The sequence below is a fragment of the Theropithecus gelada genome, chromosome 3 (genome assembly GCF_003255815.1).
Source record: "Theropithecus gelada isolate Dixy chromosome 3, Tgel_1.0, whole genome shotgun sequence".
NCBI classification, from domain to species: Eukaryota; Metazoa; Chordata; class Mammalia; order Primates; family Cercopithecidae; genus Theropithecus; species Theropithecus gelada.
The window spans coordinates 98,803,282-98,826,606 of record NC_037670.1 but is presented as its reverse complement, the minus strand read 5'-3'; the positions used below and the strand labels follow the sequence as shown (position 1 = coordinate 98,826,606).

General features: G+C 36.4%; 1 protein-coding gene across 5 annotated transcripts in view; it reads right to left on the bottom strand.

Annotated features, from left to right (window-relative positions):
- ETV1 (ETS variant 1) overlaps positions 1–15,782 on the bottom strand; it is a 100,322-nt gene extending 84,540 nt beyond the window's left edge. For 2 of the 5 annotated variants that reach the window (XM_025379506.1, XM_025379507.1), the window contains exons 1-5: positions 14,951–15,782; positions 14,395–14,526; positions 13,467–13,554; positions 12,027–12,074; positions 2,799–2,852 (exon numbers count right to left, since the gene is read on the bottom strand). In XM_025379506.1, the coding sequence (XP_025235291.1) occupies positions 2,799–2,852; positions 12,027–12,074; positions 13,467–13,554; positions 14,395–14,439 (235 nt within the window). In that variant the 5' untranslated portion in view covers positions 14,440–14,526; positions 14,951–15,782. Of the gene's footprint in view, positions 1–2,798; positions 2,853–11,503; positions 11,903–12,026; positions 12,075–13,466; positions 13,555–14,394; positions 14,527–14,950 lie in introns of those variants that run through there. The other 3 variants (XM_025379508.1, XM_025379510.1, XM_025379509.1) reach the window with 3 other exon arrangements.
- Between the last annotated feature and the right edge of the window lie 7,543 nt (positions 15,783–23,325).

Below are 23,325 nucleotides of genomic sequence, written 5' to 3'. Positions count from 1 at the left end.
ATTTCAGTTTGGATGGTGATGCCACTAACTTAGAAAGGCAACAGAAGTAACAGAGCAACGTTGGTCAGGAAAAATCGTGACTTCACTGTTGGACTTGCCGAGTGTAAACTGTCTGTGGAGCATTGCGTTAAAGATTGGAGTTGGCGTGCAAATGGTGTTTTGTGCAATGCACAGCCGAGGGCTGAGGGAGTGAGTCCAGAGGTGTTGCCTTTTTCTCATCTGCACAGGGACACTAGCGGGGGACCAGGTGAGGATGTCCAATAGACAGTTTCAGAGGGAAGAGCCAGGCTGGAGACAACAATGTGGAAGACATTGTTGTTCAAAGCTGTGCAGCCCAATATAGTAGCCAGTAGCCAGACATGTCTAAATTTAAAATAATCGAAATTAAATAAAGTTAAAAATTCATTTCCTCAGTCCCACTAACCACATTTTGTGTGCTCAATGGCCAATGTGGTTAGTGGACACTGTATCAGGTGGCACAGGTGTAGTCATGTCCATCACAGAAAGTTCTATGGGACAGTGATGGCATGGTGCATGTAAAATAAGAGGAAAGGGGCTCACGCCTGAGATACCAAAACTTTGGGAGGCCAAGGCAGGTGGATCACGAGGTCAGGAGATTCAGACCATCCTGGCCAACATGGTGAAAGCCCGTCTCTACTAAAAATACAAAAAATTAGCTGGGCGTGGTGGTGGGTACCTGTAGTCCCAGCTACTCCGGAGGCTGAGGCAGGAGAATGGCGTGAACCTGGGAGGTGGAGCTTGCAGCGAGCCGAGATCGCACCACTGCACTCCAGTCTGGGCAGTAAAGCGAGACTCTGTCTCAAAAAAAAAAAAAAAAAAAAAGAAAAGAAAGGAAAAAAAAAAGGAAAGGTTTGGGGACAGAACCTTAGGGAAAGAAGAGGTCCACAAAGAGGGAAGGAAAATGAGTTGAGAGAGAAGGAGTGGTCAAGGGAGTTAAAAAAAAAAAAAAAAAAAAAAAAAAGGAAGAAAATCATGCCCGTGTGACCTTAAGAAGAGTTCAAAGAGATTAAATATTCAACAATAAGAAAAGCTGAAAAGAGGTCAAATAAGAAAAGTAGTAAAAAATTACCTCTAGGTGGTTCATTTTACCCTGACAATTGCTATAGTAATGGAATTGTTACCAATTACTTTAGATGTAAAATATCAACAAGTTTAATTCTCTTACTAAGACAACGTGGTTAGCTTTTAGAAAGAAGAATTCAACTGCTCACAGGCAGGGAAATGTTGGAATATGACCATTCTCTTCCCAGACTTTAATCAAGAAGGGGAGGACTTGTGTGAGCCATCCTCTGCTGGGAGTGTTTCTAAGGGTGTCTAATTAAGTTCTATATATTTGCTGAGTAAGTTTCTTGAAAGCCTATATCAAATACCTGCATTTAGACATCAAATAGCATTATACAGTGTTCTTCTTGGATCAAAATTAAAGCTAATAGAACAGCGGTTATCAGGGACTGAGGGCAGAGAAATGGGAGTTATTGTTTTACAGGTACGGAACTTCAGCTTGGGATATAAAAAAGTTCTGAAGTTGAATAGTGGTGAAGGTTGTACAACAATGTGAATGTACTTAATGCCACTGAACTACAAACTTAAAAATAGTTAAAATGGTAAATTTTATTGTACGTATATTTTACCACAGTGATTTCTTTATAACCAAGCTGAGCTAAACATGTAACATGTTAAAGAATCTGGACAAAACCTTGCACAACCCTCTACGCCTGAGAAATTTAATATACCAAACATAAATGCTGAAAATATTGCCCACAAACATCTGTTACTTGAAGTAATGCAGGTATTTGTATTAGATTTATGATATAAAGGTGTGAACATATGGGTTTCATAAGCTGTAAGACATCAAGCATCTCTTGTTACTACCGATATTGCCTCCTCTCATACTATCAATGATCTGAAAAAATAAAATAAATTTAGATGTCACCAACAGAATAAAAATGCATTAGGCCAGTTTCATAAATAAGATGGCATCTATACCCTTTTCCTTACTATTTGCTCCTTTGGTCAGTAGCGGCAGTTAGCTGGTAGAATGGCAAATTATAAACATCAGCAGTAAACCCCGAGGCAACCACGTTTGTACAGGCAAAATGCTCACTCTGCAATTAAGGGACAGTGAGTATTCCATGAATAACTCCTCATGCATTCTCTGACAGACCTGGGAGCAAGGCTCAGGGAAAGGAGCGTGGAAGGAGGAACCCTGAGAGAAGCCAATGGCTGTTTCCATTTGTGCTACTGCAACCAGGAAGCAGAAAATTTCAGGTTAAAAATTAAATAAAAGCAGATGACAATTCATGAATTTAAAATACTACAATAAGCCAATGAATGTTTGCTCCAGAATCTTTTATAAATTATACAATAACTAATCTCAAGTAGTTTTTAACTCTATCTCCCATCAACATCCAGGCATTTCTCTATAAGCATATTGGCAAACTGGAAGTAAACATGTGCATGTTCATGGATCACACCCTATTTCCTCCCAAAGATATTTACCGATACGAAGAACAAGATCATCTTTCAATCAACTCAGTTTTCCTTGCCTACTATTTGGAGTTCTCTTCCAATATACAGAATTCAGGGATTCTGCTCAAAATAGAGTTTCTGCTGATGTCACAACCTGACAAATCAAATCATCTGATGGCTGTAAGTTAAAAAGGCGCTTGTACAATGTAAGACAAGACACTGGACGTGAAAACCAACCAAAGAGAAAGAAGGAAAGAAGGAAACCAGAAAGACAGAAAAATACAAGAGATGAGTCATACTATACTTACAACTTTCAGCCTGATAGTCTGGTACAAACTGCTCATCATTGTCAGGTACCTGAGCTGAAGAAGAAAAAGAAAATTAAAAAAAAAAAAAAATTAAGAGAAAAACTGCCAAAAGCATAAGGAATGTCAAGTAAAATCTGTCAAGTAAGATCTTCTTAGGCTGAGATCAAACCTATGATTATTTGCCAATGAGCTCCTATTTAAAATGGTATTGACAACACTACTTAGGAGGGGAAATGGAAGGGGATCATTGATGTCAACTAGGAACCATATATACGTCAGAAATAGGACTATAGCAGGTGTATTCCCTCTGAATTTCACCTGCCAGATGGAAATAAAAGAGATGCAAAATAAAGAAAGCTACAGAATTTCCATTTCCTACAGTTTCTTTTTTTTTTTCCAAGAATGGAGCAAAAGCTATTTCACACTGCCAGTGTGTAAGCAGCCCATTTAAATTAACCACACAATTATTTTAAGTGATGTGCAGTTATCACACACATCCCTCTGCTTTTTTAGAAACGTCTGCTGGTATGTTCTCTGTCCTGCAAAATACACCATATTTTAAAATGCTTGCCCTGAATTTTGCCAGGGTATGCTACAAAGATTTTTAAAGGGAAGAATAGTCCTTGATTTGGTTCATATATAATAAAGTATTATATTTCAAAGACTATATTCATATTAATAAAACAATAAACAATAACACAAATGTCATCTTTTCATTCAAAATGTTTTCCTGGCAACTACTAGGCATTAGCAAAAAGAATATCACTATTTCGTCAGTCCTAATGTCAAAAGACTTTCCTATTTTTAGTAAAGGAAAAATACTGAATAGCAAGGACTTCATACATTTGGCAGCAATCAAAACACAAGTGCATTTTTCACTTCAAAAACGTTTTCATCACAGTTAATTTAGACATCGAAGTAACCTATTCCAAACTGAATATTAATAATAAGCTTTCACAAACACACATAAATACACACACACACCCAAAAAATAGAAGTTAGGTTACTTTTAATTTGATAAAAATATAATGAATTATCATCCTAATTAACTTTAGCTGCGATTTGATTAGCTAGTATTACTTTATTAGTGTTACGTAATACTGAAACTTTTTTATCCAGCCAAGTCATATTTAAATAGATGTTAATTAACTTTTCAAAATGAGCCTATTCTGTATGAGGAATGCTTATTAAAATAAACAGTCTCTTTTGAAAATGCTTTAGGTTGATAATTGAATGGCTTAAGAAAAAAATCTACATAAAAAGGAATTCTATATTTTAAAAAAATTTTATATAAAAAAGAATACAGTATACAGAGTTAAAGTTCTTTTTATTAGTTTAATATTATTCTTTAAAAACAGACATTTGGCTGAATAAAATTTATGTTCTATTATGAAGAGCATAACAATCTGGTAATTGTGCCTATTATAAAAATGTATGCAGTTTGACATTCAGCTGTTTTCTAACAACTCTCTTCTCTATACCAATAATTAACTTTATTACAAATGCACTCTATCCCCACTACCAAACAAAATCAAACAAATTAAGAACTTTTTGAAGTTTTAACTGATGCCTATTTGATCAGCCTATATTGCAAGGAGAATGTTTTTCTCTTCATATTGCTCTAATATCTGATAATGTGGGTAACAACTTTAAAGTGAGTGAACTGCAAATCTTAATTCTATGACATGCTAGCTGTGCAACTTTGGTTAAGTTACTGAACCTCGTCAAATTGAATTTTACTCATCAGTTTAATAGTGACCAAATACAGGTTTTTTGGCAAGGATTAAATGAAACAGTCTAAACACAATGCCAGCTACTCAAGAAATGTTCCTTATTTTCTTCTTTCCAGTCCTCTACCCACCTACCCTTGTCTTTCAAGTAATCCACAAAAAAAGTACTTGTCATTAGATTGCTCGGTTTAATATCTTTACTTCTAACGAAGTCTACTGGAGAGGCAAAGAAACAGCTAAAATCTGTACATTAGCATTCTCTCCGCTATTAACACAACATATTTTTTTTGACATTGCAGAAAAAAATGTTCTAAAAGATTCATAAATTACAAGTCGAAGGGTGCGCTTTCAAGTAAGTCTTCATACCAAAAAAATTACAAGCGTTTTAAATATATATTTAATAAATAACAGCAAGTACACAGAATCAAATCCTGCACATTTTTCCCATTATATCCTTGTTTTGGTTCTCAATCAGAATTAACAGCTAAACAGATATAACTATTGAGATGCAAATTTATCAACCACAACAATTACTGGGCTTTTAAAAAGCCAACATTTACAAGAATCTGATAAAAATATAATATCCCTTTACAGGAAAAGTTAAAAATAGCTGGTGAGTAACAAAAGTATATTTGTAACTGAATATAATGATATGAATGCCCTAAAGGTCTTTTGTTCGTTTTTTTTCTAGTATGGTAAGCAAATTTGCAACTTCGTAATATATGTCACTGCAAGAGTAGCACAGAGTCATTGATGGGAGTGTGATGTGTGCTGGAATATGTGTGAGGAAAAAAGGGCCAAATTTTAGAAGTAGAATAATCTAGAAGTTATACCTCGCAAATATACAGAAAATAGCTGCACACCAACAATCTGTAAAGGGTAAGAATAAGAATTCCTATTTCTGTTCTAACTCCTTAACATACTGAATAAATACTTCACACTTATTCCTGAACATATTACAGAATTTTAACAAAAAACATATGACTCACATTTTCACAGAAGCTAATCTTAAGAAACTGAATAGACCAAATGAAGCAGCATGCTACTTAAATAGACAAAGGCTTAAGTATACCTCTAATTTCAAGTTAGAGTAAACGGAAAGCAGTTAACTAAAAACACAAGTTGGATCTAGGCAAGGAAAATATGACAAAGTATTGCCACACTTGTATCATACATTTCCTTTTTTCTTCAATTCAGGGGAATACTGTGAAGGAGCAAACTACAGCTGCCTGAAAATTTGCAGCAAGCCATACCAACGCCAAAGTTGAAAATTAACAATAGAGGTCAACCTAAAAAAGCAATGTTTTTTCCACTACTATCTATTATAAACTGTGCTTGATATAATCACCTTTGGGGAATTAAAATGTTTCCCCACACTATGTAATTATAGACGAAGGGGAAGAGGAGGAAAGGAGAAGGGGAGAAAGTATATACCAAAAGACCAATAAAATGCTTTCAAGGAGATTAAGCATGTGGATTTTATTGGTAATAGCTGGAGCGGCTCTATCAGTTCATTGCACATTAATAGACAAGTTGCCATCAAGTCTCAGGATCTCGGCTTTAAAAGGGTAGTATCTGCACTCTCAGCTATTTGCTTCACCTAGATTATTATCCAAAGTTGTTTTACTGTTTTCTCTGTTTTTGCTACATATCAATACATATTATCAGAAAGAAACTCATCAAAATATTAATCATGACCTATATGTCACAAACTCACCAATTCTCCTTTTTAATTTTAATATCCTTTCTTAACTAATATTGCCTTGGGGATGGGTAATTTTAAATATAGCTTGCCTTTATGTTATACTTCTTTTTAACTTTCAAATGAAATAATAATCATTACTTAAGAAAAAGTAAGCAATGAAAAATTTTCCAAGGTTGGCTGCAGGAAAGCGAAAACCCTCCTATTCTTACAAACTATGTGCCTGTTGGGTTTTCTTTTAAAGCTAAGGAAAAAGTGGAAGAATTACAAATAAAACAAACATCAAGTATAAAAGGGGTTAATATTTAATTAAAACCAGTTCTATCCACTGTAACAATGACCTGGAGCCAAACAAGGCGGAAGATGTATGAGTCATTCTTTCTGCCCGTGAATGAGACAGCTGATCTCCTCAGCAATTCCTCAAGACAAGCAGGCAGAACTGGAGTTCTGCCTCCATTCACAAAAACACAGTCCAGCATATGAGCCATGTGGTCCAACCACAATCTTTTCATGTCACACCCATCCAGGGAGCTAAAGCAAGTAAACTTGGACTTGCAATATAAACACACCAATTTTATTGCTCTGTCTCAGAGCACAGATCTATTAAAGGAACACATTTAAATAAATGACAAGTTTACAAAGTTACATACATACATACATATATATACACACAAATACATACATACACATGTCCCATCCTGCTTTACAGAGTAACTTGTTACAGAAACTTGCATGTATAAAACTAAGGAAGAAAAAAGGAAAAGACGGAAATGCAAAGAAGGTTTCAAGAAAGGGAAAAGAAAAACCATTACAGAAATGCCTTATTTTTCTTGCCTATTATCCAAGTATTTTTATCATAAGAATACTGTAAATTGTTTGCTGAACTTTGTAGTGTTTCTCTTTGAATTAAAGAGTTAGAAACAAATTTCTTGTGATAAATTTAAATTTTATTTCAAATCAGAAGTAAAACAAGAAAAATCCACCTTCCTACAGTGGTATTCTGTTTAATCCTAAAGTGAAGCTACAGGCCATGGAACAAAATAATCATGAGTCCACTAAGTTTGGTTTTATACCACATCCACTTTTAACAATAAAATGATTGTACAAATGTAAAAACATTAATTATGCAGAAATATAAACATATTTAAACATACAAAAAAAGGAGGCAACTTTCCAATGACAAAAACACCTTTACTACTTGATTAAGGCATTATTTTCATATTTCTATATTCTTACTGTAACAGTAAAGTTTTAGTTGTGGTGAGTGTCAAATCAGCTTAAATTCCTAACTAAACCTGACCTGTAGTAACTTGAAAACTTAAGGGAAGCTCAGAGCCAACTAGCTGTTGTTTCTAGCCAAATATTTTCTCTAATGCTACGGAGGTCTGACTCTATTATTATTTTTTTTATTATAACATTATACACAAGTCAAAGGGAATAAAGTTATACTACAAAATGTAACAAACTGCAGATTTCCTATAACTGAAATAGAAAAGCTTAGTCATATTTTATTTATTAGGATCCTCTGGAAAAACTACACTATACTATACCAAATCCTATTTTTCTATTAAAAAAAAAATTTCTATTTTGTAAATAAAACATGTATGAAAAAACATTTATGCAATTCCAATGAATGTTTAGAAATAAAATATACTTACTCTATTTGCTATCTAAGTCAAACTCAAATGAGAAGTTTTTCTCTCACATTTTAGATTATTTTCTGGTATAACAAAGAGAAGGGTGATAGTCCATCCTCTCCCTGCCCACACACACATGAAATGATTGTTGTTCAATTATAAGAAACTATATGGACTTCTCTAATTCAATGCTTAATTCTAAAGTCATGTTTTATGTAAACCACGTGAAATAATGTAGTTTTTAAAGCCTTTAATCCTTATTGCACCAAGTGGGGCAAAATAATTCATGAGAACATAACCAATTTTATGTTCCATTAAAAAAAGTAGGATTTTTGAAAAATAAAAATGAGTGTATTATGACTGCTGTATATTGTGGATGACATTACACATAGTGAGTAACAATAGCACATATTACTTAAGAAACATCACATAATGATTTTGAATATAAATTTAGCATCAGCCATTAAAGCGAATTGAGGGGAAAGTAATGACATCTCTGCTTTTAAGTCAACATGACTGTTCTTTGAAGGTCACATAAAACCAAAAGAAAAAAACCCTTCTTTGTATGATGTAATAACCTTTGCTGTAGAAAGGTTGTTCTTGGAGATAAAACTCCTACTCAGAGTTGGCGGCAGCACTAAACTTGACTCAATACAAAACCACTGAAAAACATTTTACCCTGAAGGCAGAGAATACTATTGATGAACGTGAACCTGAAAGAACATCTAGACTGGAAACAAAATAACAGTCAAGAGAGCAGCTATACATTTACATCAGATATATACTGAAAATTATTATTTCCCTTTAAGTTGTGTTAGTAGGTGAGCTTTAAGAAGCAAGTTTGTAAGAATGCAATCCTTTCTTAATTTTTTACATCTTTCTATTTTTGTTCTGGATACACAAGAGATTCCATTTTAACTATGACTTTCAGGCTGTTATGAATAAGACATCACCATGATGTTGATAGGATTGATATTTAAACTCATTATTTCATGGGATCAAATAATTGCAACTGCCTTTCTGTCAGTAGCAGCCTAATTCAGAAGACAAAGAATCAATAAAGAATTGCACATAGTGAAATTATAACATAAAATGACTATGGCAACATTTTAAAATTGGCATAGTCCCTGACTTTTTTTTTTTTTTTTTTTTTTTAACTACTGTGGTCACTGAAAATATTAACTTTTCAATTTTCTTCAGAATAAGATAATTATTTTAAACTGTGTTTAGATGTTAAAAAATCTCTAAATTGCAGTGTTAGTTCTTGGGAAATGATATTAATGTAAAGTTGTATTCTCCACCAACATATTTAAATCTCTGTATGGGAATTAACTTTCCTAGTAGAATGCAAGTATATTTTTACAGAGGACTTTACTGAATTGAAAATACTGGTTCCATCCCCACCCTTAAACAGTCCTGCCTTATCTATTCCAATTTCCCCTTACGAATAAAAAAAAAAAATTATAATCCATAATAATTTACCCATGACTAATCCATATGTTGCATTTGGTGTAAAATTTATGAACAGTCTTACAGAAAAAACAAACTAAACATGCTAAGATATCATTTAACAAATATTTGAGGACTTTTATAATTTTTCAAAAACACAATTATCATATGACATATGACAACTAACTTGACTCTCATGTCTAATAAGGTTTTTAGACCTGTTTAACTTCCCAGTGGAATTCTAACTCATGGGAGAAACTTGATAAATTGCCAATGATCTTTTTTAAAGGGGTCAAGATGTCTTAAAATTCCATGGTCACTTTCTTGGCTATGGAACATTATGAAAAGAAATATGTAAACGGTTCATAGTCTGCCAATTTGGCAATGTTTTAATTTCTAGATGTCCAGAAAGACATAAATGGGCACATCTCACTACAAATAACTAGGGTAATTTGAGGATCTCTTCTTAGCTAAATACTGTTCAAGACGTGGGATAAGTCAAGTTAAAATATCAGTGTAAAATAATATATTTAATTTCTCAAAACAAAAAAAAAGTGGAGTCTAGAAACAAGAAGTTAAAAAGATCTCTTTTCTCACTATTAGATTTTAAACACCACATTAACAACTTTTTGCTTACAGCATGATTAGATAAATTAATGTAAACTATTTTGAAAATGTTTAAATTATTCTGAAATGAAATGTTATCCATAGTTTGTAAATAGTAGTCCTCCTGGGAATTCATATAAAACACTCATGATTAATTCCTGAACTTAATTGAAATAACAATTCTTTTCTAAGTAAAGGTCCATGTTCTTCCAAATACATTGATCATTTTCTAGGTTTATTTTTTGTAATGCTAAGTCTTCAGGTTTGATTTACAGGTATGTTAATAATCCCGGAGAAAGACTATTCCCTGCAGAGTTTTAAAAGATAAATTTGGATAAATTATTCAAATCACTTATCTGAGCTACAAGACACAAAACAAGTCAAAAGTTAAAAAAAAGAAACGTACTGAAACTGATTATAAAATGGTAAGAGTCTGTCACAGATTCCACATTTTAAAATTCCAGGAACAGAGTTGCTATGCACATTCAAAATCTGCCAGCTAGTGCACTGACTTGGAATCAATGAGATTTAAACATCTAAGAACCAACAAACCTTCCAGAACAATTAAAATAGATATTTTAAGTTATTCTGGAGAAGCAAATAAATTCTCTCATAAAGGTAATGTTCTCACAACCTTTGACTTTGCAAAACTAATAGGCATAAGTTAATACAAGAATCTCCATGCAGATTTTCCATGAAAAAGTTATATCTGAATATGACTTATGTTGCAATAAAAAGTAATCTATTGCAGTAAGTTTCATTTACAGAAACTAGCAAAATGATCCTTAAATATAGCCAAAACTTTCAGTAAGTCTTACCTTCATTAAAATGTAAATACAATCATCCTTTCAAAGGACTATTAGGAAAGCTATTTAACTTTAAAGACTGATAAAGATTGAAAAAGCTCTTTGGAGAACTAGACTATCAGCAAAACAAAGAAACTTATTTTACATGCTAACAGCAACTTGATCAACTGCATTCAAGACTACCGATAAAACACATCAGTCTGCCTCAAAGTAGCTACAGCAACACCTGGGTTCCATTTAAAGAGACCCACTCTCTCCTTTTTAACCATCTTAAAATCTGTTCCAAAACTTGCATGTTTCCCATATAATGTGAACAGACAAATAACACTGCTATATACTCAATGCTTACATATCTATAATTTTTCTCTTTGTATTTCCCACAAAACACATCATAAAATTAACATTTCACATTTTTATGCCAAATCCAAAAGAAAAATTTCAAATTATGAATGCCAACAAAAGTCCCTCAATATTAGGCATTTTCGAAGTTGTATAAAGCTTTATGAAGCAATATCTCATTTTCCTATAAAGTTGCATACAATAAAATATATAACAGATAGAACCACAAAATTTTATCATAAAATAATCCAAAATAAAAGTAATGCCTTTAAATGTACCCTTGCTCTATTAAATAAATCCTAATAAAACTGACAAAATAGCAAAGGTTAATTTTAACAAACATCACATGAATAGTAACACATGGAAAACAGTTTAAAAATCCTCATATCTCCCATTTATTTTAAACCCATAGATTTCCTAAGTATTAGATACACACCTAATGTTCTGTGTTGTGAACAAGGTGGAAAGAAGACACTTGCACTTAAATCTTGAAGCATCCCGTCCTGATGAACCCAGAGAAACTAATTTCTGCCATCAGAAAAGTCCTCCACCAGAACACCAAATAATGATATGCGCTGCTCTAAAGGAAACAGCAAGCCAGCCGGGTTCTGGCTCTAGGAGGTCTCTGGAGGTACAATAATATAAACCTGATCAATTGCAATTAAAATCTGAACAGAGGCTTAGAACTTGAAGTCTTGGTGCATTAGTTCTTGCCAAAAGCAGATGTGATTGTGAGCTGGAAGCAATTTCTCCTGGTAATTTGTGATGACACTGGGTAGTACAGCCCCAGAGTCCCCAAAGACAAACTCATCAGAGGCTCTAATGTATGCATGACACATGAGGTGGCTCTTTTAGAGCTCAATTAATTGGGCTGAATATTAAGACAGCAAGTTCAGGACTTCTTTTTTTTCTTCTTCTAGAGTTGCTTTTCCCCCCTTTTAAAGCAATTTTTGCCTTACCTTCTGCAAGCCATGTTTCCTGTAATTGACTTAGATCTTGAAAGAGTTCTAAAAAACAAGTCAAAGACATAAACATAAGATTTGCAAATCTTTAGTCTTCATTAAATGGAAATGCTTGTCATGAAATTGGTATTAAAAATTTAATTTCAAGAGATGCAGTCAACATAAAAATAAAAAAGGAGCCATAACTTAAATATCTCAATAATACTGCCTACTTTTCATGCCTATTAAGCAACTCTTTAAGAAATTATTTTAGTCAACTAAAGAATAAAGTCAATCATCTTTTCTTTTTCCTTTTTAACAAACAGCTTAATAAGCTCAAGGATACCAGAATTCACGAAAAGACTGAGGTGAATGTGTGTCTATTCACTGAAATATTTCTTAAATATATTTAACTCTTGCTAAAATAGTAGTAGGGGGAAGATTAGAAAGAATGAAAAGCATTTTATTCATATCTTCTAAATCTTACATAAAAAATATAACGGCACATGGTACAACTGTCAAAGTACTATGTTTTCAACTTTAATACCTCAAAACTAAAAGAAACCACTTCAAATACAAGTTTTTGGAGGAAAATGTCTACATTAATAGGTTTGTAAAAGTCAGAAAGACAATTCTTTGGCACCACGTTATCATCAAGTTCAAAACTATATGGTCATGTTAGGGAATGAGGGAGGTATTGAAATAGTATGAAGATTTGAGGAAGTTTCAGAATCCAGTATATCTAATTAAAATTGCCAACTAAACTTCAATAATTAAATCTAAGTATATTAAGTTTATTATGAATGTCCTCATATAGCTAAAATAATTTGTAATATATTGACTTCCTACCAGCAGTTCATCAAAAGAATCTGCAAACTAATTTCCCAAATAGTATAATAATTATTAAGTAGGCCTTAAGTATGATTCAGTGAACACTTTATGGTCAATAAACAAGGTATTATGACCTCACAATTTAGTCATCAAAATCACCCTTGAAAATTCTGTTAACAGTAGATGGTTTTAGTGTAAAGGGGGTGGGAAACCAAACAATCACTAATATTGTTTAACTTGTAATAAAGGAGAAAGAAAAAAGTAAGCAGTGTACATAGCTGCTGAATTTGTCCCACTGTATTGGATATTTTTAAACTGTTATCTTAGTGAATGGGGTGAGTTATATGCCATTTGGACAAAAGTATTTAAACACAAAACAATGATTAAAAAGAAGGTTGTCAATGTTAAGATTTTATTTCCTTCTTTCATTAGTTTGTGATAGGATCATAAAATAGTCTCCCATGCAAACTGCCACATTATATAAATTGTTCCAAGTTGAAGTCTCAGTTATATTCAGTAATTTCAAAGTTTATTATTTTTAAGATAAGACTGAAGTGCTCCTTTTCTTTTAGCAGGGTGGAGAGCGTAGGTAAAAAAATGGGGATTCAGCCCAAAATCAAACCTCACCTTCTGAATCATGAGCCAGATCTCTGTTAATGAATTTTCTTTTCCTGACATTTGTTGGTTTCTCGTTACAATTTCTCCCACGCTGACTCTACAAAGGGAAAGATAAAATCCTTTAAAAGAATGTAAACCTCAGATCACACACACACGCGCGCGCACACACACACACACACAGAGACATGCATACATAAGTCTAATGGATCTTGTCTCTGAATAGAAAAATAAAAGTCCATAGTATCAATTCTAATATTCATTTTCTCACTTATTTGACAGTGAAAGCTTATGTTAAGCAGTCAGGGAGAGTTGCTTCCCAGTGCCGATCCTAGCACATTACTATTTATCAGTCATATATTCATGGTATCTCAGCATCAAAACAACCTTAAGCATTTACACTTAAAGTTGTTTTTAGGCTGGTTCAATGCTAGATTAAAACAGTGGATTTTATTCTCTTTTGGACAGCCCCTTCTCCCAACGCCCCCCCCCCCAACAAAAAAAGCAAAAAGGGTAGAGAAATGAAAAAGAGAGAGAGAAAATGAGAAAAAAAAAAAAGAGAAAGAAAGAAAAACACCCCATATAAACAAAAAGTGTCAGCATTTGTCTCAACTTCATTCTTTTCAATGTGGCAGACAAACCCAGCCAAAAACTTTGAGTGCAGCAGCTGCTGCTGCCCTCCATCTCCTCTTCCACTCATCTTGGGAGCTTTAATCAGAAAAAGGGGTCTTAAAAACAAAACTATGCCTTATCCAAATCACTGAAAGGTAAGCTCATTTTGAAGACTGGGCTTCTAGAAGCAGAGTCGCCCTACAGTGGCAACAAAGCAGATAAGTATCTGCAATCCCAACCCCGTGCCCCCTCCCTTCTCATTTTCTCCCTCTCCCCACCCCCGTCGGAGTCAAGTTTATAAACAGCAACTTTCAAACTGATCACTCACATTGGTGACCATGTAAGGCACTTGCTGGTCATAAAATCCATCCATGCTGCTGCTCTTCGCAAATCTCAGCTCAGTATTTTATATTTTGAGCATTTAGCTGGAGATTTCCTCGGGATCTGGACTTCTATCAACCTAGAGGGGAATAAGATGGCTTTTAGGCTTTAAAAAAAAATCATGAATGAAGCTCTTGAATTTGCATAGCTAATTACCCTCAGACAGTCCCATTCACAAAAATAACCCTCCCTACACCGCCTCCTTCACCTGGATCCAAAGAGAGCCAAGAGAGTTCACAATTTACATATTTTCGGTAGTAGCAAAAATCCGAACAAGAGGCGATGTATTTATTTACACTCTCGATGTTTCCCTGCGCGGTCGGTGTACCCCGGGCAGCTCTGATTCGCAAACGTGTGCAAAACTAGCAATGGCGATCAACGAGACTTGCTTTGCACCTAACGGGACTAAAGAGACGGAGACACCTCTTTCATCAGGATAGTTTTTGCGACCCACAACCATGCAATTATCTGGAGAGACATAAAAAGTTGTTGGAAAGACCCACCTGAAGGCCACGCTAGGCGAAAGGCTGCAAAACCTTCCCTCCAAATTTAATAAAAACATTAATTATTGCCCAGCACTTCCCCCTTGGAAGCCGAAAGCGCCTCTGACAGAGCTCAATTCGGTGGTTTTTCCTCTACTTCTCCTCCAGGGGCCTCCAATCCAAACTGATGGATCGCTGCCTCCCATTGGCTCCGCGTCTCTTTCACAAGATCAGATTTCGGGCTGTCAATCAGGCGGCTTGCTGCCCCTTCCCGCGGGTCTCCCTCGCCCCTCTGCCCTAGGGGGTGCTCGGCCGGCAGGCGCTGAGTCCTCAGCCTGGAAGCACCACGGAGAGACTCGACTTCCTCTGTAACCCGCTGCTTATTGTTAAAGCGCCTAGGGATACTGAAACCGTGTGTTTCGAGTCGCCAGTTCCCATTATTGGGGTGTTAGGTCCACTATTGGGCTGGTTCCCTTAAAGCACTGTTGTGCGGTTCTGTTATACACTTAGAGGCGCGATCCACAAAGCCCGTACCTCCTTATTCAGCCGCCCTGCCCACAGGATCTCCAACCCCTCTACTCTTGCCCGGACTAGGAGCCACCTCGCTCTTTAGATCCTCATTCCCACTAAGCTTTTGGACCAATTTACTTTCCTGTTTTTCAAAACCCACCATCACCATTATGATTTATCAAAACATTTTTTTTTAACACTCATCCTCAACTAAAATTAGATCCTATCGTTCGTGGGACAGAAACTAAAGAATCTATAAGGAAGACACCTAGGAGATGCAGAACTGCTGATTAGCAGAGGTTGTGATGGGAGGACAACAGAGCAAGCTAGGTTAAAAAGTGTAAGTCAAAATTGTCCCTACGTGTGCACCGGGAAAAGGTACTTCCAGTTCACTGTGGCTGTAGGGAGTAGGAGGGAGGGCTTGGGGTGGCTCGTTTATCCTAGAACCCGCACGTTTCCTGAGCTTTTGTTATGTATACACGGAGGCGGAGGGTGTCACTTATTGTACTTGACGTTTTCACTTCCTCTACAGCTCTTAAACAGCCAGAGCCCAGGGTTGGGGGCGAGCGGTGAGACGACTCGGGTTTCAAGGACAATAACTAGGACGTTAAGAATTGAGGGCTGCATCTCTGAAGCCACTTGCCCTGCCCCTCGTATGGGACTCAGAACAGTAAAGCGTCACTTTAAGGAGCCAGTGCCCAACAGGGGACGGGAGGCCGCGGTGATAAGACCAGGGACTCAATGCTGTTGAAATTGATTTGTGACCAGAACTAGTGACCAGAAGACGTTTCCGGCAGCTGTTCCGCCCATTAGGAAACGTGCTGCAGTTCTCAATTTCTATTTGAAAGTTTCCTTCCTTAAATGGAACGTTATGGAGACACATTAAAATGGAGTGTAAGAGTGCACAGCACTCAACCCCGGACCTATGCAGGAGAAATACCTATTTAAAAAACAAGCAAACAAACAAACAAAATCAACACTTGTTACTGGGAAAACAACCAATAACTATGGACAGCAAAGACAGACCCCGCACATTCCCTGAAACTACTAAATCAGAGTTCACAACGCGCGCACCTATAAGCATTTTGAGCGGGAACTGCATTTTAACCCCGGCCAAGGAGAGATTCCAGGAAGATCCTGGGCCGGGAGGCTGGAACAGTGAAGCTCATGGGTATTAGCTGAGGGTGCAACCAAGCAGGAGGTCAATAACAAGGGTGCTCCACCACCCTTCACTCCAGGAAAAACCCAGCGCCTGTAATCTGAGCAACAGTTTCCAAAGACCTTCTCTGCAGCCGGAGCCTGACGGGTATCCAGGGTAACCGCGAGGGGGCGGGGCTTCGGGTTAGGTCCCTGCGAGGTTCTTCCTGCAGCCAATAACGAGCCGTAAATCCCCAGCCCATTGTTGTTTATTGCTGACCCCTCAGCGCTCCGCTAGGAGATTGGCCGCTTTAGGGAAGGAGGCGGAGTCCCGCCCACCCCAACAGCCACCTTTCGTCTCCATTCACAAAATTCCGGCCCTTCTTGGTCACGTGGTTGGGGGCGTGGAGGGGTAGGGGGAAATGACACAACAAAGGCCCAAGTCGCCCAAATCACAAAACTTTTTTCAGCTCGCTGACTTCTCTTTGTCCCGTCCCCGAAACAGATACTAGATGAGGAAAAGGAGGTTGGGGTCTGGGAGTAATAACAAGAGAGAAAAAAATTAAGACCGAAATTAAAGAAAGGCTCACGTGGGGATCATTCCGGCGTGCACTGCTTAAGGCAGCTTTTGCACTAGAGGAAAGAAAGAATTGAGAGTGGGGAGAAAGTCTTAAGGACTGGGAACTTTTGCTTGCTGCTTCAAGTCCTTGCTTTTAAAAGTGCAAACTGTTCGACTGTAGATGGATTTCAGTTTTTTCACTTAACATTCTGTAATTTTCATTTCTACCTTTTTTTTTTAATCCCACAGTGTCTTGTTAGTTTATTAAAGCTTTTATTTATTATTATTACTACTATATATTTTTAGGAATATTGATGATTTTCGCTGGCGGATAGTTTTAGTTTCCATTTCCAAAGTCTTCTCACTCCTTCCCAGGCCCCCATAAACTCTGTGCCCCTTCTCCCTCCCTTTAGTGGACTGGCACTCTCAGGCGCTGCGCTGTAAGCCTCAGATTTTACTATTGCGGTGGCTTCATATTTTCCCTTTTGAGTTCTTTAAACGAACTCATATCTTTTAACTCTGATCTTCATAGTAACTAAAAATGATGTTCTCATGTGAATAAGCAGCTAGTCTCACTACAGCTCGGTTTTGTTGAAACAGCCTAAAATTTTGAGATAAATGTGTCCCTCTTGCCTGTGAACGATTGAACCACGCTCTTTTCTTTCTCCCACTTTCTCTTCTGTCCTTTCTCTGCATTGATACTTAATGAAACACTATCTCTTCTGTCCTTTCTGTGCCTTGATACTCAGTGAGACACTAGCTTCTAGTTTGGCAGTTGTTTATCTTCTATGCTTGGCACTGGGAAAAACCAATAGACCCAGTTGCTGAAGACAGTGGAAGCACTGAGAATATGTTTTTCAGAAAATGTAAGATCTTGGAAAATATCTGCAGAGGCAGCTGTTCCGTCTACAAGACAGGAACATAAAAAGCTGGACAAAGTTTCCACTACTTTTTGAGAATGTCTTTAAAAAATCAGTTTAGTAAATGCCAGTCCTTTTGAATGGAAAATTTCATTTTGGCAGGATTTCAGGCATAGAATGGCAGAGCAGAGGCCAAGAGGCTTTGACATTTATTTACTTATTTACTTGTATTTTGAAATCCCATTTGGATTTTGAAATAAGAGTTCTTGAGAGAAAGCTACCTCCCTCCAAAAAAAGTCCATTTTTGAGTTTGGAAAGTTTTTAGGTTGCATGTAAAATGATTTACATGTTTATAGTTCCCTTGCTGTTATTTAATAAAGTAAAATAATATTCATTAGTGACTTCTCTACAGTTAACTTACTATGGCATTATGCTGAAAATGCATGTTGTTAAAGAAAGTGAATTTCTAAAAGCAGTTACAGAAAGGAAACAAGCTAAAATGGCGCTGCTTTTTTTAAATGGTTGCTATGATTAAAATCAAATGAAGTTTGCTCAAAATTGAGTAGAGTATTAAGTAAAACGGTAACTTTTAAAATTTGTTTTATTAAAACAGTATGTAAGGCAAATTGTTAGAGATCTAGTTTGCACAGAGTTATATAAAATAGATAAGAAAACGATATAAAATTAAACAGCAAAATTGGCCAAGAAAATGAACAAGTGAAAATAATTCCAAAGGAAAACATGGAGTCCTCACAGGAGGGTGAAAGATAATCAGTGGCTTTATGAACACTGTATGGGAGGAGTAACAGAAATTTGGGAGGAGGGTGGAGCCTAGGAAGAAGGTAAGGGTATCAAGGAAACTGATACTATGTAGATGTACCCTCTCTCACTCTCAATACTTCAAAACTGCCATTTTCAGCTGGTGAGTGTCTGTAAACTCCCTCAAGAAGAGGAATTGCAAACAACTTATAAATGTGAAAAAAAAAAAAAAAAACTTTTAACTGCCCCCCAAATCAGTACATTATACTGTACACTTAAAAAATGTTTTTATTTTTATTATTTATTTATTTATTTATTTAGAGACAGAATCTCGCTCTGTCGCCCAGGCTGAAGTGCAGTGGCACAGTCTCGGCTCACTGCAACCTCTACCTCCTGGGTTCAAGCGATTCTCCTGCCTTAGCCTCCCTAGTAGCTGGGACTACAGGTGCCTGGCACCATGCCCAGCTAATTTTTGTATCTTTACTAGAGATGGAGTTGCACCATATTGGCCAGGCTGGTCTTGAACTACTGACCTTGTGATCCACCCACCTCAGCCTCCCAAAGCGCTGGGATTACAGGCGTGAGCCACCATGCCTGGACTTAAAGAATGTTTTTAACTCATCAAGTTGGAAGGAAGTTTCTATTATACTTAGAGTTGGATCCTAGGATAAGGGCACTCATGTATATTGCTGATTGGAATGTGACTTTTTGAAACCTTTTTAAAGTAAGTTTACAATGTCTACTACACTCTAAAATGAACATCTATTAGACCCTAACATTATATGCAATAATCCTCGTTTGGGAAATTTATCCTACAAAAATAAAAACAATGGTGCATAAAGACATTTATTGCAATATTAGGTACCAAGGAAAAAATCTGGCAGCAACTTCAATATCCACTTACAAGGAAATTGATTTGACAAAGTATGATACTCCTGTACTTCGGAATTCAATTATCGTTATATACCTGTTGAAAAGTATGCTATATAGTTGGTTCTCAAATTTGAGATTATGTAAGACACTCCTTATTACAAAGTGACATCCCTGGGTGAGATTCACAGTGTTTCTGATTCCGTAGGCTTGAGCAAATCACATAAGTTGTGTTGCAGTTAGTCTGTCAACATTTCATTGAAAAACCCTGAGTTGAACTTCTACCTAACAAGTCCAAAGGGAAGCCAGCATTGTGTGCTAGTCCAGACCTGTTTTGCTTCACCCACATAATGTTGACCCTCATGGGAAAATTATTGTCAACATTCAAAATTCAGATTATACATAAAAATTTAGACTTCCATTGCTTGAAAAATTAGAGAATAAGGTAAGAGTGGGCCTAAATTCCCACATAGCAACCATCAGCTGGAGCTGATGTACAGGAGTTGATGTTCCTTATAAAGAAGCATGAGCTCACATTTTTGCCACGGTCCACACTCTTCCCCAAACGCTGTTTGTCTTGTTGATGTTACCTACCTTACCTCTGAAATGATTTGCATGCAACTATGATTTACATGTGACATAGCACGTTGAATAATAATAAAAGCAAGAGACAGAATATACTGTATCATATATTCTGTTTTTGTTAAAAAGAAAAAATAGTGTACATAAAGGTATGTGTATATACACTTACACATATATGTGTATTCACAATCTTTTTTTTTGTTATTGCCCCCAAGGAGCTTTTTTAGACATTTTTATTCCTTATCACCTCCTTCTCATTATATTTTAATACCACAGTTTTACTGTGTGTCTGTTTGTGTCCTATAGTCCTTTAGAGTGTCACAAACCATTATAATACCTAAGATACATCCCTCCAAGAACCAGTTTTCAACACTTGGGGGCAATATCACCCCCACTAAGAATGTATGGTATATATCTATAGTATCTTATTTTTTAAGATACTATATTACCTATAAATACTAAAATTTTTATAATCAAATGAATGGCAGGGAAGGATGCACACTTATCTTTTATACTGTTACATTTTTCTAATAGGTTGGATTGCAAGTGGGAATCAAAAGATAATATTTTTTCTAATACTTGAAATGGTTTGTTACAACATGCATGTTTCATAGACTTATTTTTCCTTAATCCACTATATGAAGGAAGAAATTAGTAGTTTATTAGAGTTAACTAATTTGAGATAAATTATTAGAGTTCAAATTAAAGTTTGCAAGGACAGCAGAAATTTTTATTTATAGAACAGCAATATATCTAGGTGGTTATAGATCTTAATTTTTGAATGATACATAAAGTTTGGTAACTGATAAGCAAAAAACAAAACACGAATCTCTACCTGCCTTTAAAAATATGATCGTTTGGTGAGGCATGGTGGCTCACGTCTGTAATTCCAGCACTTTGGGAAGTTGAGGTGGATGGATCACAAGGTCAAGAGATCAAGACCACCCTGACCAACATGGTGAAACCCTGTCTCTATTAAAAATGCAAAATTAGCTGGGCGTGGTGGTGTGCACCTGTAGTCCCAGCTACTTGGGAGGCTGAGGCAGGAGAATCGCTTGAACCCGGGAGGCGGAGGTTGCAGTGAGCCAAGATCGTGCCACTGCACTCCAGCCTGGTGAGAGGAAAAAAAAAAAAAAAAATCATTTGCATTTCTTTTAGAATGAAAAGTATGATTATGTTGGTGACTTTAAAGTAAACAGTAAAACATCACCAGACTTCACTAATCTCCACTTCATGGACAACAGTGAGAGATGCAGGTGTGGTTGTTATGGTTTCTTTAAATGTAAAAGACAGAGTAGTAACAAAGACAAAAAAGCATCACAAAAGTTTGTTTTGAAAGATAATTTTATTCTCCTGAGTTACAACTTGATTTGGAATGATTTAAAGCACAACAGTAAAGTTAGTGTTTTATATGTGTTAGCCATTAGGAGGAATAATATTTCCAGCCTGGTTGCCTAAAGTACCTCCTCTGTAAGATCTTTCCAGAATAAGTTGGTTTTCCCCAGTTCTGAACCTCAAATTAGTCTTAGGGAACCTCATCTTGTGAACTTTCAAAGCTGGCATTTCTCTATAGCATTATATTCTGTATAAATATTTGTTACTGTTTTTTCATTTGATAAACTTTGTAGGACCTTGAGCTCCTATTCACTGGCACATAGAATGTATTTAATACATGTTTTTGGACGAATGAATTAATGGAAGGATAGCATACTTTTGAACTGCCTTTCTCTACAAATTTAAACTAATTTTCAATATTAACCTAAGCAATGTTTTGGGAAATGACTTTTCTGAAAACAAACAGAAAATTATTGGATAATTAAAACAGCCTGAATATGTGAGTACAAATAAGTTTTAGTTAACAGATTTTTCTTATTTTTGAAGGTAGATCTCTTACCATACTCTCCTCCCAAAAAAGTAACTATGTGCGGTGATGAATATGCTAATTAACTTGATTGTACGAATCACTTCACAACTTATATACAATCATAAATAGCTTAATGATGGGGATATGTTCTGAAAAAAATGTTTGGTTAGAGTATTAGTCCATTTTCATACTGCTATGGAGAAGTGCCTGAGACTGGGTAATTTATAAGGCAAAAGAGGTTTAATGGACTCACAGGTCCCCATAGCTGGGGAGGCCTCACAATCATGGCAGAAGGTGAAGGAGGAGTAAAGACACGTCTTACATGGTGGCAGAAAACACAGCGTGTGCAGGGGAACTTCCCTTTATAAAACCATCAGATCTCGTGAGACTGATTCACTATCATGAGAACAGTACAGGAGAAGCCCGCCCCTCATGATTCAATTACTTATCAGAAGGTCCCCTCCCATGACACATGGGGATTATGGGAACTACAGTTCAAGATGAGATTTGGGTAGAGATACAGCCAAAACATATCATTCTGTCCCTGGCCTTCCCAAATCTCATGTCCTCATATTTCAAAACCAATCATGCCTTCCCTCCCAACAGTCCCCTAAAGTCTTAACTCATTTTAGCTTTAACTCAAGTCCAAGTCCCAAGTCTCATCTGAGACAAGGCAAGTCCCTTTTGCCTATGAGCCCGTAAAAGCAAAAGCAATTTAGTTACTTCCTAGATACAATGGGGGTACAAGCATTGAGTAAATACACCATTTCCAAATGGGAGAAATTGGCCAAAACAAAGGGGTTACAGGCCCCACACAATTCCAAAATCCAATAGACCAGTCATTAAACTTTAAAGTTCTAAAGTGATCTCCTTTGACTCCATGTGTCACATCCAGGTCACGCTGATGCAAGAGGTGGGTTTCCACGGTATTGGACAGCTCCATCCCTGTGGTTTTGCAGGGTACAGCGCCCATTTCAGCTGCTTTCATGGGCTGGCATTGAGTGTCTGGAGCTTTTCCAGGCACACAATCCAAGCTGGCGGTGGATCTAACATTTTGAGGTCTGGAGGACTGTGGTCCTTTTCTCATGGCTCCACTAGGCAGTGGCCTAGTAGGAACTTTGTGTGGGGGCTCTGACCCCACATTTCCCTTCTGCATTGCCCTAGCAGGGGTTCTGCCTGAGGACCCCGCCCCTGCAGCAAATACATAAACCAATAATAGTCATTTATTATTATAATATACTGTATGTTATTGTGT